Source organism: Anas acuta, chromosome 5 (assembly GCF_963932015.1).
Source record: "Anas acuta chromosome 5, bAnaAcu1.1, whole genome shotgun sequence".
NCBI lineage: Eukaryota > Metazoa > Chordata > Aves > Anseriformes > Anatidae > Anas > Anas acuta.
Genome location: NC_088983.1, coordinates 44,040,657 through 44,058,870, shown reverse-complemented (window position 1 = coordinate 44,058,870; position 18,214 = coordinate 44,040,657). Strand labels below are relative to the sequence as shown.

The window sequence follows — 18,214 nt, the reverse complement described above, 5'->3', positions numbered from 1 at the left end:
AGGCAAATAATCTTGGAAACAATCTTTTTCACAACATGATTAAGAAGTAAAGTTTAAATAACAAAATTATGTAAAACTAAACCTTGCTTGATACAACAAAGAAGTTTCCGTCCTTTGTAACATCTGAACTTGGTGCTTTGAAATGTGTAGTCAACATTTATTAACTTTTTCTTTAAAAGTATAACATTTGTCAAGAATATAAAGTGTGTATGGAAATCACATTTTATTTCTGGAGGAGTAGGACCTTTCAGTGTTTCCTACTACATCATTGTGTGGGTGGCTGAGGAAAAAAAAAAGTTAAAGCAAAAGGATAAATAATCTGTGAATAACCTAACTGTTTTGTTTGGCAGGGCACAAAGCTGGCCTTTAGCATAAACTACTCAATTAAATTTGTGGAGGTGTTCAGGGTCTGTTTATGTCACACTCTGATCTATTTACTCCAGAAGAGCGATATTTTTGGAAACATCAACTTGGCATATGCACACAGTTGGGCAGTAAGGCTAACAGAACCAGAAATAACACTAGGTTCTAGCTTCCATATCAATTAAAAATATGTAAAGGAATCCAAGATATCTTTTTTTTTGTTTAAATTGTAGGTGTACTTCAGTTTGATTTTGGCAAGAATTTTGTATTTTCTATAACAAAAGACCAATCACTTCTAACTCTAACTGAAGTTTACAATCCTTACTATCACACCATTACATCAACTTTACTTCTTACTTTACTTTTCCTTCTGCCATCAGCTAACTCTATGTAGACAACACCAGCCAAAAAAGTAGTAATAAATATTATTTTTCTTCAAGCTTTAAGTACGTGGAGAAAAAAAAAAAAATCTCTCCTGAGAATGTTTGAGCAAATTCTAGCCAAACATGACTTCTTTTCACATGGAATCAAAACCTTTTGAGAACAGCCACTATGTCTTCTTGCAGAGTAGCTGTCAAAGCGCGAGCTGAGCTCTGTCACATTTCTCAGACGGTTTCTGCATCTGAAACTCTCCAGTTCCCAATCCTCACTACCCTTCCATGACATACTTCTCTGTGGTTCATGTGTTCATAATATGACAGTAATTGTACTGACAGTCTTTTTGATGAATTCTTAATTTTCAGGTAAGTTCACAGCAAAAATGCTGGTCACTAGCCACCATCTTGCTCTATAAAGGTCAATATATGTTGACCCTCTGTGACCTAGTTACCATTTCACAAAAGTATCCTCAGTCATTTATATGCGGTCTGCTCAAGTGTAGTCATAATAAGGAATTTTCTTTTGTAGTATTAAGACTTAATATAGTAACATGCCTAAGCAACTCAGTGTTCCATAAATGTTAAGACCTTTCTGACTTCAGCATTACTATCTTGTGCGTGGTTGGATTTTTTTTATTTTTTTTTTATTTTATTTTTTTATAAATGAGGAAACAGACATGCAGTGATTAAGGGATTTGGCCAAGGTCGTACATGTGTGTGTCAGCTGGTATTAGAATTTAGGTCATTTTTTAACTGATGAGTAATACATATATTGTACATGTGTGGTGAACTGTAGTTGGTTTTGCAAGTTTCACACAAATTTCAGTGCAAGAGTGAAGCATGTGTTTACTGTTAAAGTTTTCAGTGTTTACAATTAAAAAGTAATACTTGATTGTGGTCTTCAGTAGAAATTTACAACTTTGCTTTAATTGAAACCTATCTTCTTTACAATAAAAAGCAAATTATCATGTGACAGGAGTAGTAAGGTCACACAAAAGATGCGGTTCTCATAAGTTTGGCCTAATTCTGCTGCTGTTTCTGTACCAGTGAAAGTGAAAGAAGATCAAGCTTCTAAATTTAAAGACTGCAGACTCAGTCTTCCCAGTGCCTCACGTCCTTAACTTTAAGCATTTAAGTCCTGTTCACCTCTGAAGGACAAACATATATAAAGGATATAGTTGTAAATCTCAGCAGGACTGGTGCAAGTGCCAGTTAAGAGAGGCATAATGCAGTAAGACACAAAGGCTAAGCTGTCTTAGAAATCAGAGATGGAGACAAAGGAACTATTGTTTCTTGTACTGAGAAAAAATGATAGCACGGAAGATAAAACTTTCTAAAGGTGTTATTACAACACCAAACAATAAAAATGTCTGTGTTTGGCAAGTTTTAAACAAGCATGACTGCTACTGCCTTTTTGTTCAATGTGTAGTTTTAGTCTAATTACAGGAAATGTCTATGATGTAGGTAGGAGTGACATTCGAATGTACAATAATCTTATTTACTGTACTTATATTAATAGGCTTAAATTCCTCAGGAAAAACATGTGAGCCTACAGTGAAGGAAATTATTTTATAGATCCTTCACAGTTTCACTCCTTCATTTCAGGCACATGGCAGTTTGCTTCGTTTCCTGAAAATATGCAGAATAACCGTGTAGCTCTTCGCAGCACGTGTCGCGGGGGATCTTCCACCTCAAGAAGAGCCACAACCCAACAGCGTAGCTGAAATTCACTACAAGACAAGGGCAAGTCGCAACTTGTGCTCTGAAGGACCATTACTGCCACGTTTAACCCCACTCCTCGTTGCCACTTGTAAATGAGGCGCTGGATGTGGACCCGAGTGTTTTGGAGAGCGGGCCCTGCGCGGCAGAAGCCTAACAGTAAGTTTTTATGAAGTTAACGAAATTAACGAGAAAAAAAATGGCACGGATGCAAATGTTCTGCAACTGCGAAACAGAAAAGAGGTGGGGGGGGGGGAACCAAACAATCCCTGTGCGGCAGGGGAAGGCCAGGCGGGCCCGCGGGCCTCGGCCGAGCGCGGGCAAGCGGCTGGCAGCCCCGCGGGGCCCCGGCTGCCGCGGCTGGCGGCGGGGGGCGGCCGTGCCCGGGAGCAGCCCGGCGGGGGGCGGCCCAGCCAGGAGGCCTCGGCGGGGCCGGGCCCGCTCCCGCAGCGCCCCCAGCGGCGGCGCGGCCGGCCCCGGCTCCGGCCCCGGCTCTGGCTCCGGCTCCGGCTCCAGCTCCTCCCCCGGGGCCGCGGCGCGGCCGCCTTCGCCCTCCTCCCCCGCTGCCGAGCCGGGCGGAGCGCCATGGATGCCGCTGCCTGCCGCCTGCGCCGGGGCTCGGGCTGCCGCCGCTTCGCCTGTCCCCCCGCCTCCCCGCGGCGCTGAGGAGGGCGAAGGGGCTCCGGGAGGCCGAGGTGAGCGGCGGGGCCGGGAGAGGGGGGGTGGCGCCGGGCCGGGTCACCCCGCCAGGCCCGCGGCTCGACGGCAACTCGAGCCCGGCGGCGGGGCCGGGAGGGAGCGGGGCGGGAGGCCCCGGGCCGGGGGGGGGAGCGGCGGGGCCCGGAGCGAGCCCGGCTGCGAGGGGCGGCGGGAGGGCTGCCGGGCAGGCCGCGGGAAGCCCCCCTCGGCCGGCCCCGGCCCCGGCCCGCCTGGCCCTGCGCAGGCCCCGCCGCGGCCTGGCCCCGCTTCTGGGGCGGGCACCCGGGGCCTCTCTCCCGGCCCGGCCCGGCCTCGGCTCCCCGTCGGCTGCTCGCTCCCCTCCGCCCCGGGCGCCTCAGGGGCGGCGGGGGGAACAGCAGGTGCCCCTGCCGAACTTGGCCCGCTCCTCGCCGCCTCGCGGGGTTGTGTGCCCCCTGTCTCCTGCCCCCTTTCTTCGCTGCTCTTCCCCCCCCGCGTTGGGGTTAATCGTTTAATCGCGTCAGGGAGACGCGCGGGCTGCTCCTGCGGCCTGAAGCGAGGCTGGGCCGGGAGCGGGGCCTGCCAGCAGCCCGCGGGCCGGGGGCATTGTTCAGGCACGGGGAGCGCCCCTCGGAACGGCAGCTTGCGAGCTGCTGGGACCGCGGCGGTAACAAAGTGAAGGTGGTGGCAGGCAGCGGGGGATCTGTGATGTCTTTCTGCCTGCGAATTGTACCAAGTCCTGTTTGTCATACTTTTATTTTCTCGTGTCTTGGGGTTTTAGCGTATGACGAAACAGCGCTGCTAACTCAGGGAGCATTTTCCGTGTCATACCAATTTCTGATTCACTTTTGTAAATCCTCATGTGCCCTTGATGGAGTTATTTTTTAACTATTAACTCATTAGCAGCAAGTAAACAAGGTGGCAGACTTTGTCCGGACCGAAATCCTTCCCCCTTGTTCTCCCCTGCTTCCCAAATTTGTGAGGATCCTATCCAGCGTTTTGTATTTAGCCAGTGACTTTGGTAAACTAATTCTCTCTCTCTTTTTTTTTTTTTTTTTTTTTATAAGCTGTGTTAGTTTAGTTTTGTTTTGTTTTTTCCTCGTGTGTTTAATTTGGATAGGTTGATTTGTAACCTTTGTTCTAGTTTTTATACGAAAGTGGCCATGTTTGCCGTGTTCTTAGGCATGGGAGGCAAACACGACTGTTTGTTAGTGAAACATGAAGTGAAAAGTAACCACGTAGATCAAAAATGTCTGCTAGCATTTTTAAGGGACATTTTTGGTCTTTAGCTTGCATGTACAACTGTGGCACTGGGCCAACAAATAATGTTGTTTCCCTTATATGTGCATGAATTATTTTAATTATTCACTGCATTTTTAAAAAAGTTACAAATTACAACATATTTTTCTTTAAAAGTTTTGAAAATAGAAGTGATCCTGAAATTGGCCTTTTTTCTTCTTTGACTTAAAAAGCTTCTTTTCCTTGTGTTGTAATGCAATTTAAAAGGATGAAAGGATTCATAAAAGTTTCGCAAAGATTCTTTGTCTTTAGTTGTGCATCTAATTTTTTTTTGTATTGTGGATTTTTATTTTAAATGTGACTTTTGACATCCTCCTATGTTTACTTGAGTGAACAGATAGTTAATCTTTCAGAAAGTTGAGCACATTTTATTATGAAGTGATATTAAGAGGAAGGGGATAGGCGTGTCAACACCACTTGTCTTTATATTAGCTGTGAGAACATACAGAAGGGTTAGGCACAATTGTTCTACCTACATTTTAAATTTTGAGTTATCCTATAAATAAAGTAGGATTTAAGTCTTGCTTAATTGTGAACTGGAACTTAAAATTTATTTCTAATAAAGTAGAACAAACTTATTGTTGATTACTCGTGTATAAAGCTTGAAAAAAAATAATTGCTGGTCAAATACATAGAATTTTTCTTAATGGCAGCCTGAAAATATGCTATACATTTTAGAGGGGAGCAAATCTAAGACTGAAGATTTTTTATTTTATTTTTTTCCAGGTGAAAACTGCGAAGGCCTGAGGCTGGCTGAAGAGAGACATTAATTGTACTCGAATTTGTCTGGCTTGAACAATTAAAGGATATTTTTGGTACTTTTAAATTTAAGCAGAGGCGGCTTTTTTCCTTTTTTTTTTTTAAAAAAAAAAAGAAAAGAAAAAACAAAACACCATGGCAGATGTGGACCCAGACACGTTGCTGGAATGGCTGCAGATGGGGCAGGGAGATGAAAGGGATATGCAGCTAATAGCGCTGGAACAGCTCTGCATGCTACTTCTGATGTCAGACAACGTGGATCGCTGTTTTGAGACGTAAGTTATTTTGTCTTTCTGTATGGAATGTTATTTTCCTCTCTGGGTAGGTGTATGTAAAACTAAGCATTCTTAACATTCAATATTCATAAAAATTTGATGTTCTTAACATGAGAAGCTTTCAGGTTTGAAAATGTTTTTGCAGACCAAATTTGAGTATGTATCACTGAAATGTGGTGTGAAGTGCTGCTTTCTAGTTAAAAATGTAGTGTCATGAGAGGGATTTGCTGTGCCTCTTCTGATGCATGATTTGGCTGTTGAATTTAAAGAAATGTATTCAGAATTGCGATCCAGAAGGTGTTCTTTTTTTTTTTCTGGTAGAGAAAAAGCTTTTTTTTTTTTTTTAATGTTAAGACAATAACGATTGCTTATACAAATTTAAGCATCCATACTCTGGCAACACTTTTCCTCAAGATATGGTAGTTTCCTGAGCTCTGCAAATCTGAAAATGTCACAGATATCTTTCACTCTTCATAAAAGTAGTTTGCCCATTCTTTGAAGAACGTTGCTCTTTGTGCCACCCTCTTTTTTAGCTCACTTGCACACCTCCTATCCATCCTTGCTCTCACTTGCATTTCTCACAGCAGAAAATGCTGATGTAACCACTTCTGTTACTTAATGGTGTTGCTGTGCATTTGTTACACTACTTCCTGTGAGGCCCAGGAGTAGTAGGGAAGGGAGGTAGCAACACTGTAAACAGTCAAGGGTTTAAAACTTAGTAGCAGCTAAGGGAATGTTTATTTGTTTGTTTGTTTTTTTAATGCTTTCTATTCTCTTCTTTTATCTGTGCCTCAATCTAATATCTCTTAAACTGTGATTATTTTTTCCCCCTCCCCATTTCATATTTGGATCCTCTTGCATCTCTCTTCCATCTTTTCTCCATTCGTCTCACTTTCCTTTCTTTTGCATCTTGTGATACGGCTAGTGCCTTTTTGATCTATCCTGCTTCATAGGAGTGTGGGATTAGGAGCATTTAGGAAGGTAACTGTTGGAGTGCTTAGCTCTGAAGAAGACAACACTTCACGGTCTTCTCTCCAAAAAGTCATTTATTGTTCATGACTGCCTTTATTTCAAGAAGTGTAAAATTAATACATCTCTAAAGCTAGGATTTCTAACAGTTGCTTAACAGGGATCAAAGTTTTGTACACTGCTTTAGAATACAAAATTGGTTGACCTTGGCCTTGACGAGTTTACGAGTAAAATTTTGGAATTGAAAGAGACAAAAGGCTTCTAGCATTTGACTTCTCTATCTGTCCCTTGTAGCACTGATACTGATAAAGCACTCAGTTTTCAGCCTTGGGAAAGCTAATTTAGTGACAAATTAATTTGCCTCTATAAAAAAGTCTGGTAGTTAAGAATGATTTTCTTCCGATCAGTTGAAGTGAACTTTCTACTTGTGTATGTTCAATGGTGAACAGAAGTAGAAGTTGGGAATAAGCATTTGTAAGGATATCTTTTGTGTATTTGGAAATCAGGAACAAAATGTCAACTTTTAAAATATAAAACAGTTGTGGGGTTTGTGCATTTTATTTGGAACAGACTTTAATCTCAAAATAAATGAATTCAATAGTCCAAGTGCATTTTTTCAAAGGATATATAATGAATGCTCCATTATTGCAGTGTTGTGGTTTAAAATTAGTTTTGATGCCTGAAAGAAGGAATATTTAAAATGCCATTTGGCATTTTTAGTTTTGAGTCTTAGTATAATTTAATTTTACTGGCCCTCTAAGTTGTTGATCTTTTTTGCTGATATAAATTTCCCTCGAACAAATAAAGGAAGAGAATAAAATGTAAATTGGGAAAAAGTTAGCAAGGTTCCATGCCTGTTTGTGTCATTTTCATAGTAAAGTTCAAACTGCTACTTTTAATCGGCACTGTTAAGACCCTGGATATATGGTTCCATGGTATTTGGTGAGCTAACACAGTAGCTCATCGCTTCCAAAGGAAGAGCTACAGCTTTCCATTTACCATCACTCACCATTTAAATTCCTCCCAGCAACATACTTGCTTCATGCCAGTGTCAGGGCTTACTAGACGCCTCTAACTTGCTAAAAGAGCAAGCTAGTCTTTAAACGTACTGAAGTAGGTGGGTAGTTCTTTGCTGTTACAGTGTGTTAAAGCGGAGTGTAGAGGTGACTGATGAGCACTGGAGATGGAAATGGAAATAAGGGAGAAGTGGAGCAAGCTATCCACTTTTCACTGGAGAACTTTCCAGTAGATAGTGTCACTGCCTACATTTCAAGGTGACTTTATTTTGAAGCTCTTTGTAAGAAATAAAAATGCTTTTCAAGACATCATCTTGATCTTTTCCAAATGAGTTCAAGAAGCCAACATTGTCATGTGTTGAGAGTGTGTAACTAAAATAAGCCCTGATAAGATTTTAAAGTTGCTTTTCAGTAATGTTTTTTAAAGGAGTTATGGCTTGTCTAAATAGGAGACTTAGCATTTGACAGCAGTGGTGCCAAACACATTTTTTCAGGAACTAATTTTGAAAATGCTTTCACTGGATGTAAGATTTATAACGCAGATGTATTTTTCTGGTGATAAGAAAAGCAGTCTTTAAAAAGGCGTTACAATGTTTTTTGTTCTGTGAAGCAGAGAGAGCATTCCCAGAGTTTTGTATGCCATGCAGATGTTTTTTTAAGATCTTTGAACTGTTTAGTCCTATTAATGATTTTGATTAAGAAACCTTTAAGAAAACCTCTCATCTGTGGAATTCAGCAACTCAGAGATGGAAGGTGGAATTTTGAAATAGTTAATTTGTTGGAGAATAAAAAGTCATGTTTCTTCAGGGGTCAATGGGAGTGACTTACTAATTATTAGTCCTCTTTTACATACGAAATGCTTTGCTCTTATGACATTAGCAAAGAAAAAGCTCATAATTTTACTCAGGTACATCTGGTGATTAAAAGCTGCATATGGTGAGGACTGGCAAAGCTATGAAACAGACACATGAAAAATATTGCCATGAATGCTACGCCTTTTCATTGGAAGCACAGCACTGTTTCTAGATGATTTCACCAGTGTCTTTTATGTAGCATTATACACAGTCTCGCTTACCAAGGAACAATCACAAACTTACATAAATAAAATATAAAGAAGAGAAAAGATGGATTTGCAATCTAATACTGCATTATTGCAGTGAAGTAATAGGGTTTCTTTGCAAGCATTGTCAATGAAATGGGATATTCCAAAACTTGATTTCTCTGTACAAAAGTAATGGATATTGAATGTCTTTTCTGACCAAGTTAGAAAAAAGGAAGTAGCCCTGGATGTGTGATGCTGTGGTTTGTTCAGTGTTCGAGCACTATCACAACAGATTGGAGGTGTGCAGCCCGTAACAGATAATGGTGCCAAATAATTGACGTTTCTTTACTTTTCCCCACATTTACAAATTACATCTGATTAACTTATTTTTAGTTTTACTCATATATTAGCATTAAAAAAATGGGTGGCATATTCATCTTCTGGTGATAATGAGTCACAGCCACTGTTAGTCACTTAGCATGAAGAATGGCTAACATTTTAACAGCAGCACCAGCCAGTAGTGTGAACTGCAGAAACTTCATGAGCAAATGGAAACGGCTCTGCTAAGCAATTGAGAAACTCACCATGATTATAAGTGTTAGTCCCAAACTGTAGTTAAACCGTATGCTATTAAGTTAACTTTAACAGGAGTTTTAAATATTCATATTTTTTTTAAGAATTACTGAAAGGGCGTTTTAATGTTTGAATTGTTAAAGGTAATTTCCAAGACCTGTAGAGACTGTTAGCTGCAGTCTCACACTGTTAAGAGAGGCCTTCTCCACGTGTGTGAACTTGTCTTTTTCTCTCTCTGTTTTTTTCACTTTATTTGAGCAAAATAAAATGGGATCTCTTCAGATCTGGGCTTTGTGCTGCTACTGTCTTTGTATGCAAGAGTAAAAGTATTCATCAAGAAAGATGTTATTTAATTATTTTCTATAATTTTGATGAAAGCTTTTAAAACGAGGCAGTAATATAACAAACAGTGAAACCTGAGTAAAACCTTTTCTGCACTGAACAGATGAAATTTTCGTTTTGGCACTGCCCGAAGACATCTCCGTATATTTAGCATTAACAGATGGGGGCATCAATGCAGTATCAAGAGTTGTCAGCCTATTTTACAAACATAAACAAAAATTACACAAAGCATCAAAATTGAGGGTTCTAATGTATAAAGTAGAAATCCTTTCAGTTTAGTTTTTAAGGTGAAATATATTTATTTTAACCTAGCTTACGTTAAACTCTGTTCCTCACTGAGGTATATATTCACTAGAGGAAAGGTGTCTCTCAGCCATGTCATGCTAACACATCTTAAGTGTAAGATGAAGTTCTAGTGAAGCAGATTATTTTGATATGTGCTAGTGAGACTGTGTTAAAATACTGTGGAAAAGTTCATCTTTACCTCAGCCTCATCGCCTAAAACTACAGGCTTCTTCATCATGATTTCACTTTAGCTTGCTTGAAACATAACCCCCCAAAAGAAACAAAACAAATTTGGTTGGTATTTCATAGTGGGGAGAGAATTCCAAAATGGGAGATGAGCTGAGTGTTCTTTGTGCTCGTTTTGTTTAGTAAGCAGATGTATAGCTCCAGTAAATCAGAACTGCATGCAGACAGAAAAGCAATTTCCTTGTAGAGACAGGAATAGGAATCTGAAGTGCTGGTTTTCAGGCCTATTTTAATGTTTGTGTTGGCTTTACAAGCATTTTTGCAATTCAGAAAGCGGTGACGTGCCCTTTAACAGATTTAGCAGTCATGGTAAAAGTAACAGGCTGAGAGGGCAGCTCATACCGATCAGCTGTATTAAGGTGGATTGAAAAATCACTCATGATGTGTGTCCGCTACAGGTTTGCCTGGTTTTGTTTGTTTTCAGTCAGCCCATTCTCATGTGTGTTTTTTGTTTTTTTCTTCCTCTCCTGGAGTGCAACCATCAGTACATGGAGACAAGCATTACTGTCAACTATAGAGTGCCAGTTTTCATTGCTTAAACCTTGTGAAGTGTATGTTAGTGAATTACTAGTTTGGGCTGATGCAGCTGTATCTTGCAATAAATGTAATTTTGTGAGCTTCACAATGGCAAGAATTGTGTGGTTCCTGGTAACTCTTTGCCTTCTTCAGAGGATGTGGCAGCAGTCAAATGCCGGTGCTGGAGTTATTCGCTCTGCGGGTGGACGTGAATGTGGTGGGATCTCTAGCACCCCGCAGATTGCCCTTCTGAGCTGGAAAGCACAGGCACAGCAGGGGATGTGCAGTATTTTGCAGGGAGCTAGCATGTTACAGCTTAATGTTTAGAATTATTTCTGATTTTTAAGTCTGTCTGGGTTTTGCTGTTGGTTGGTTTGGGTTTTTCTCTTTTGTTTTTGCAATGGTAAAGGGTTTTAGCACCCAAACCTCTTTCTGAATTCTTTTTGTAAAATGGGAATTATGGCCTCATAGTCACAGGTATTATGGAGATTAATTGGCCTTGTCTAGTCATTTTGAGAATCTTAATGGTTACAGATGCCAGAAGGGAAGATTAGGTTATCCAAATAGACATCCTCTGTCATGTCACAGGCCCCTGTATTTTACCTGGTTGTTCCTGAATCGAGCGTCTCGTTTGACAGAGGCATACCACGTACTTAACACTCTTGGAAAGGCATCCTACCTCATGTTACCCAGACTAAGGTCAGAAACATGGCATTTGAATGTGTTGTAAAGACATTTTGTTGAAGTGAGCCTGTGCCCCTGAGTAGTTCTGACAATTCTGTATAACTCATCACAGTGTCTTTGCTGTTATTTATCAGTCTGCCAGTTTTTCTGTTTTTCCCCCTTAAAGTATCATTACTGTCATATTTGAGTGTATCATCTTTTTGTTCTGCTTTTTTGTGTGAGAGGTAAAATTAAAGTCATCTGTTCTTGCAGCCACTGCACAGGAGATGGGTGCAGAATTTTAAAAAATTCAATAACTTACTGTCTTAAAGGTTTCCATGTCCTAATAGATTGGATGAGACCACTTTGAAATAGATGACATCCTTTCTTGGATGACTGTACTAGTAAATTATTTTCAATATTGGCCTCTTCTGAAGAGGGTACTTATGAGGCATGGCCTACACGGGTTTTCAGAAGGTTGGTAATGGGGAAATGGAAGATTTCTTGTGTAAGACTGGCTGTATGCAAATATCGCCTGGATCCAATACTCAGGGACTAAAATCTGCCTGTGAGTTGGTAACTTTCACAAGGCTACTTGGAGAGTGCTTAATGGGAAAGGTTTCTGATGGATACAATGCAAAATCACCCCGGTTAGCTCTGACTAGCTATTTCAGTTCTCTGTGGCACTGTGAAGTTCATTACTTTTTCTTTTGATTTCAATTAAAATAGTTTATATTAATGGTGTTACTTCAGGCTTAGCATGCTTTGCTTTTGAGTTTTGTGTGAATACAACATCTGTTTAAAAACTGTAGGAAAATGAGGAACTTTGTGCTTTTTTTTTTTTTTTTTTGTGATAGATGCACACTTCAAAATTATTTGAGTGCAGTTTTAGTTTAAGTCAGTTCTCTTTTTCAGTACCTGGAAATCCATCAGAAGCTAGCAGGGAGATATCCATATTTAGGCACATTCAGAAAATCATACTTTATGCTTTAATTGCTCATTTCATTTTGAAATATTTACAAATGAAATGTGTATTTGAGCTGTTATCTGTTTGCGCAGTTGAGATTGCTCCCAATGAAAACCACATAGAAGTATCTGTAAATTCTTGAATTTATTCAGCCAGGGTGGACCATGTTTCAGCAAAATATTTACAGAACGGATTACTACCCTGAGGCATGGCATGTCTTTCACGAGATACTGAAAAATGCAAAATATAACCCAACACATTCTAGAGCAAAACTATTCCTTGAGAATTTACCTTGTGAGAGCTGTCTTCTTGTACCTTTTTTTTCACCTTACCCAGTTGATATTGATTGAATGTGTAGTAGAATATTTAAATGCGTTCTCCCTAACAGCAAGCTCTCAGAACAGGGTACAGCTGTCTGTCATACCAGTGCTGAGGTACGCACAGAGGTGTACTTGTTTAACTATGGTGGTGGTGGTGGCTGTCTTTCTTTGTAATGGTACACTGCAAGGTACTTGCTACTTTGTGTTGTGAGAGAGCATCTGCTGCTGCCTGTGCAACTCGTAAGAGCTACTCCTTACCGTGAAGGTAAGATCTGACTGACAGCATGTTGTCCATGTTGTCTCTTCGAAAGCTGGCATCACCTCAGCCTCGCTGATTTGTGTGTTTGCTTATTAAATGAAATTGTTCCACTTGGCTTTACTGAAGAAAGTCAGAAGGCTGGAAATGCAATGTCCAGTTGATGCTTTCTCATAATTTTCTACATAATATTTCTACATAACATTTCTACATAATATTTCTTTTTTTTTTGTCTTCCTGTTATTGTGTTCACACCCCTTCTATATGGGAGAACCAGGAGACCAAAACGATACACTGAGTTTGTGGGAATACCTGCGTGTTTGCCAACACCTGCACAAAATTAGCAAAAAGCATGCCAGAATACAGGAGGCTTGAGAGATGCTGCAGCTGAGCTGTTCTTTATTTAGCCATAAAAGGAAGTTTGAAAGTGTTTCTAAATGTCAGATTTGAATCCTAAATTATTTTAATTTATATTAATATGGAGTTTCTGCAGGAATAGATACTGGATGGAGCTGTTAACTCTAGCTTTACTGGCCTGATTGCAGTTAAGAGTAGAGAAGAAGTATTTTATAATTATAAATTCTAATCATAGCTTGGTGTTTCTAAAGTCTGAAATGTGAAAGTTTTTGGGATTTATTGCTTCTGTGACAGCGCTATAAGAAGACAATGCCAAGTATGTATCAGAAATGGACTCAGAAGAATACGTGCGGGCAGCGAAGGTGCGCAGTCAGTTCTCTTACGGGTGATCTTCATTACTCTTCTGTGGGTTTTGGTTGATACATGGAAACAAAACCGAGTTTCAGTAAAAGAAACAGTGGGGGAAAGCCAGAGATCTGAGATTTCCGCCCATAGGAAGAGCCGCAGAAAGGAAAAGAGTCATTAAACAAAAATAGGTCAGAATTACCACTGCTTGAAGAACAAACCAACGTGTAAGATGTATGTTCTTTGCAACTGAAGTTGTGCGACACGTTGTCAAACAAGTGGTATATTTAACTGGTGCCTTTTTAAAAAGGAAGTTACTAATGAGGTTTGCATGCAGTGTTTTCATTTATCAAACACTATTAGATACAGCAAAGGATTATTAAAACAGTGTAGCCATATACAATACCTTATTTTCGCACTTGTAGCGGGTCTGAGCAGATGGTATGCAGGGAGCACTGGCAGGCAGCTGAGGTTGGTTTTGTGCCACAAGTCACAAGGCTGGGCCCTGGCGCCCGCAGCCAAAGGTTCTGCCACATGACAGGGAGTGCTGGGAGGAGCGGAGTTAACCATTTGGGGCATGCAGTGCCTTGGTTTCTTCCTTATTTTTTTCTTTTTTTGGTAGCTTGAAGACTACTGCTGGGTTTAAACAATGTTGTTGCTGTTTTAGGCAAGGCTTTTGAGTACATACAAAACACGAAAAGTAATTACAGAGATGAGTTTACGGTGCCTATTTTTACTTCCGTGGTATCTTTATACACAGGCATGCTGCAAAATCAGCTGAGTCACTTCGTTCGCGTTGAAGGGCTTAGCGCCGGCAGGAGCCTACTGCTCTGGCAGTGTGAGAAGTCTGCATCCCTGGAGGTGCTCCTGTTCCTGAAAGAGGACATGGAGATTCAGACATACGTGTGTCAACATATGGGCTTATGCTGCAGCATAATAATTACATAGCTAAATTTCCCTAGCCTTGTGAAGTTTAGAAAATGTTTCAGATCAACTGCATTTGCTGCAGAGGAAGAATGTGTATTGAAGAATTTGTATATTTTGGTCTTCAAGCTCATTTTGGCACTGAAAGTGTGAAATTTCTTTATATATACTAAATTACATAGAATCAGCACTTCGAGATATGGTTTAGATCTCTTCATGATATACAGGGAACAGAGAATGCTCTAATACTGTAATCTGAATGGAATAGGATATAAAGAGAAAATAATGATACTGAATAGTACTTTTAATTTATTTTTTTTAATTTATCTTTTATTAAAGAGTCTTCCTGTAAAGTTCTTTGAAACCTGGTGGGTGGGAGACTTGTAAGTTAGTAGCAGAAGCTCTTATCCTGGGAGCAGAGGAATGAAGTTGGGTGGACAACCAGAAAGGAGACTGGGGTTACCTGGTAAGAGCTGTAGCAGTGGTCACAGAGCATAACTCATTACGTAATGACTGGTCCTCATTTCTAATCACTCCTAAAGAAAGGAGTCTTTGAAGGAAGCGTCCAATATGGTACTCCTGGAAATGAAAACCTAAGGTTCTAAAGATTCTTCCTCAGTTTTCATATTTGTTTAGAAGAAGTGCATAGATAATCTGAACTTTAAAGCTACCTATTGGCTCAAATTAGGCATTATTTTCTAGTTTGAAAGAATAAAAACTATTACAAAATAGATTTTTTTCTATATTGAAACCCTGTTACTTTTCCTGTGCCTTTCGAAGGTGAATCCAGCCTGTGGCCACTGTGGCACAGACACCCCTGGATGCGTTGCTCCACTACCTCTCAAAGGACTCTTGAGTTCTGAGCATAGTCTTGGTTGGAACAGCACTAGGGGCTGAGTTGTTGATGGCTCCTAATCTTTGGAGCAGCTATTTGGTAGTGTTACATCCCTGTCATCTGCAGCAGCCTGCCTAAGGAGGCCACCAGGGGTTTGTCCTGGACTTTAGGCCTGACGTACATCATGGCTTGTCTGACTCACTGTTTGGTTCCTACTGGTGTTACGTGTATTTATGTACCTGGTGCTTCATTTTAATTATTTAAAACAAACAAAAAATGGTTGTTTGTTAGAAAATCCTGTCAGGAGCTGGTTGCTAGAAATGTTGCCAGGTGTGCAGTGGATTTCTCCTCCCTGTGCTGCTTTCACTTACACTTTAGTAGCAAGGTGTCTTTATTCAAGACTGGATCAAGTGAAAACTGAAGGACTCAGAGGCCGACAGACCATCTGCCAGGAAGGACAGGACTTCCCCTTCCTTCCAGGAGTCCAGTGGCAGTGCACAGAACCTCCCAGTGGCGCAGCATGGAGGCGCACACTTGTGTGCCCCTGGTATGGACGGGCCAGTGTTGCAGGTCTCCCATCGAGTGCTGGTGCTCCCTTTTCCGCCTTCCAGTCCTTCCTCTGGTACCATCACGCAGACACATTCTCATCCCTTACACACGCAGGGCAGATACTTGTAGCTGCAACCAGGAGGAACGCTTGAAGTAGCTTAGTGCAGATTTGGGGATTAGTGGGTGAGGACTGCAGTGCTGCCCTGTGTACTTCTGTTTGTAACACGGTTCTCCACACCAAACCTACAATGAGCAAACTTCTTCAAAATGTGACAGCCGTGTAATTTTAAGCTGTAATTGTTCTACCCACCTGTTGGAGAAGTCACACAGCACCGGGGATGTGTCGGTACGCCCTTCTGTGCTGTTAGGGACCAAAACCACCTAGGTGCTGGGTGCGTGTCACAACCAGTACTTCCAGCTCCTTGGCCAGCAGTAGCTGGAGCGGCTGCGAAGGCCAGAGTGGACTTCAGCAGGCAAAAAGAGTCTGAAATAAGCTGCATGGGGTGTGACTGGGTAAGTAGCCATTCTTATCTAGTGGGGCACTTGCATGTGGCTTTCCCCAAGAAACAACCACAGCAGCGTTATTTCTACAGAACATTGAAGTTTGCTTGGTGTCCCCCCCAGGAGGACGTTTCACAGGTGTGCTAATCCCTTTTTAAATCTCTGTGGCAGTCAGCCTGGTTTGTCTAGTTGAGTAATAAATTTACTCGCCTTTTATAGAGCAGTTGCTCTTGATGCTACCTGATCTTCCAAGCCTGGGTGAAATACTTTGGCAGCAGGTGTATCTTTATTTCAGAACTAAGCTCAAAGCAGGCTGAGCTCTTTTGCAACCGTCCATAAGAGGAGTAGCACCTGGCTGTGGGTTGTGGGTCTTGGTGGGAGTGTTAGTGCTCGCTGTAGAGCCAAGCAGGGCGGTTTCCTGTCTGCTCGTTCTGCGTGCTTGTACAGAATTATGATTTAGGTAGTAACTGTGGGCTGAATGACAGCAGCACAACTCACTCTTTTGGTATCTCTTGGAGAAACTGGAATAAAGGCAAGCTTCCTTGGAGCCTCTCTATTGGAATAGCAGAAATGCTGCTGGTGACAATAAACTGATGGTAACGCTTTAAGAAGATGTAAGGAAATGAAATAAGGAAATCCAATGCCAAGATATGATATGCTGATCAGTGAATCACAGCTCTCAAAACTGCTGAGATATCTGTCTGTATCTGTCCTATTGTACAGCTAGGTTTTAGTTTTACAAGGCTGGAGTCTGTTGTTTGCACTGTGCTTAGTACAATAACATCCTGATCTGGGACAAGAAGGCTCGGATGCTGTAACACAGCAAATATTATGGCTTGTGTGTCACAGGCAACAGATTAAGAGAAGACTGGGCAGTGAGGAGAGAAGTTCAGAGCTTCTGAACTTGAATGGGTGAGGCTCAGTTGATCTGAAGTGTCTGAAGATCACAAGACTGTAGGGGGAAGAAAGCAGCATTCAAAACATGCAGAGTATGAGTGCATGTGTACGCATTCCTGCCAGCTTGCTTATGTGATGGTGGTAACAAAAGGCAGTCAATTAATTACATCTGTGCACAGCAAGCTCCTCCTACTCGCTTGTCTGGCTTAGTTCAACACGGAAACTTCCCGTCTTATTCATCGCGTTCTGCACAGTCAGAATATTGTTTAAATCCTAGGAAATAGTTCACATACTAATGGACCTTTTGTCTTGTCTCAAACACTTAAGACCCTAGCATGAAAGGCTATTTGACGAGGATTGGACAAGGCTTCTTGAAGACGTATCTCAAAACTGAACACCTAACCTGATGATTATGTTTTGAAAGAATTATAAAAAGCCTGTAGCAGATCAGAGGAGCTGTTGTAAACAAGTAGTGAAGAACCTTGTACACTCTGCTTGATAATAAATGTATTTAGCTCCATTTATAACCTGTATTGTTACAGGTTATAAATCTTAAAGGGCTGTGCTGCACAGCACAAAGTATACCAATGTATTGGCCTAAAACTGTTAGAGAGCAGTAGGCAATGAGCACAGAGCTCCTATCTGGACAAATGGCATTTTGGTACATTGTAGACTGCTTTGTATTTGGTATCTGAGAATATGGTTGATGACTTGAATTTATTTTCAAAGTCATTGTTATTGTTGCCATCATGTTTTGGGCTTGAAAAAATATGCTTGATCTCTTGCCAGCTATGACCTCCTTTAAAAAAAAAAAAAAAAAAACAGTAGCTGTATATAACAGATTACTAGGGCTGTGTTTATATAATGGCAATAAAACTACTCACAACAGTTTCACTGGCAGAGGCTTGGGACTGATAAAGCCTGATTCTGTTATGCCTTCCTCTGAAATAGTTCGGACTGCCGCGTGCATTTTATTGCCTGGTGTGACTTCAGGAATAGCTTCATTTGTCTTACTGTGCTGTGTAGAGCTTAACCAAAATTGTTTAAGTTGAAAGAGAGAGAAGGGGAAAGATAATGGTAACTCTACGTTTTCTGTGCCAAAGGAGGGAGAAAAAATGTGGATTTGTTGTGTTGCAGGCTG

At 41.1% G+C, this 18,214-nt stretch overlaps 1 protein-coding gene across 12 annotated transcripts in view; it reads left to right on the top strand.

Moving 5' to 3' along the window:
- The first annotated feature begins 2,986 nt into the window (after positions 1-2,986).
- The window catches only part of HECTD1 (HECT domain E3 ubiquitin protein ligase 1), a 61,872-nt gene continuing 46,644 nt past the window's right edge, over positions 2,987-18,214 (top strand). For 6 of the 12 annotated variants that reach the window (XM_068684399.1, XM_068684398.1, XM_068684403.1 and 3 more), the window contains exons 1-2: positions 2,987-3,154; positions 5,163-5,470. In XM_068684399.1, coding sequence (XP_068540500.1) covers positions 5,331-5,470 — 140 coding nt within the window. In that variant the 5' untranslated portion in view covers positions 2,987-3,154; positions 5,163-5,330. The remainder of the gene's footprint in view (positions 3,155-5,162; positions 5,471-18,214) is intronic. The other 6 variants (XM_068684406.1, XM_068684402.1, XM_068684401.1 and 3 more) reach the window with 1 other exon arrangement.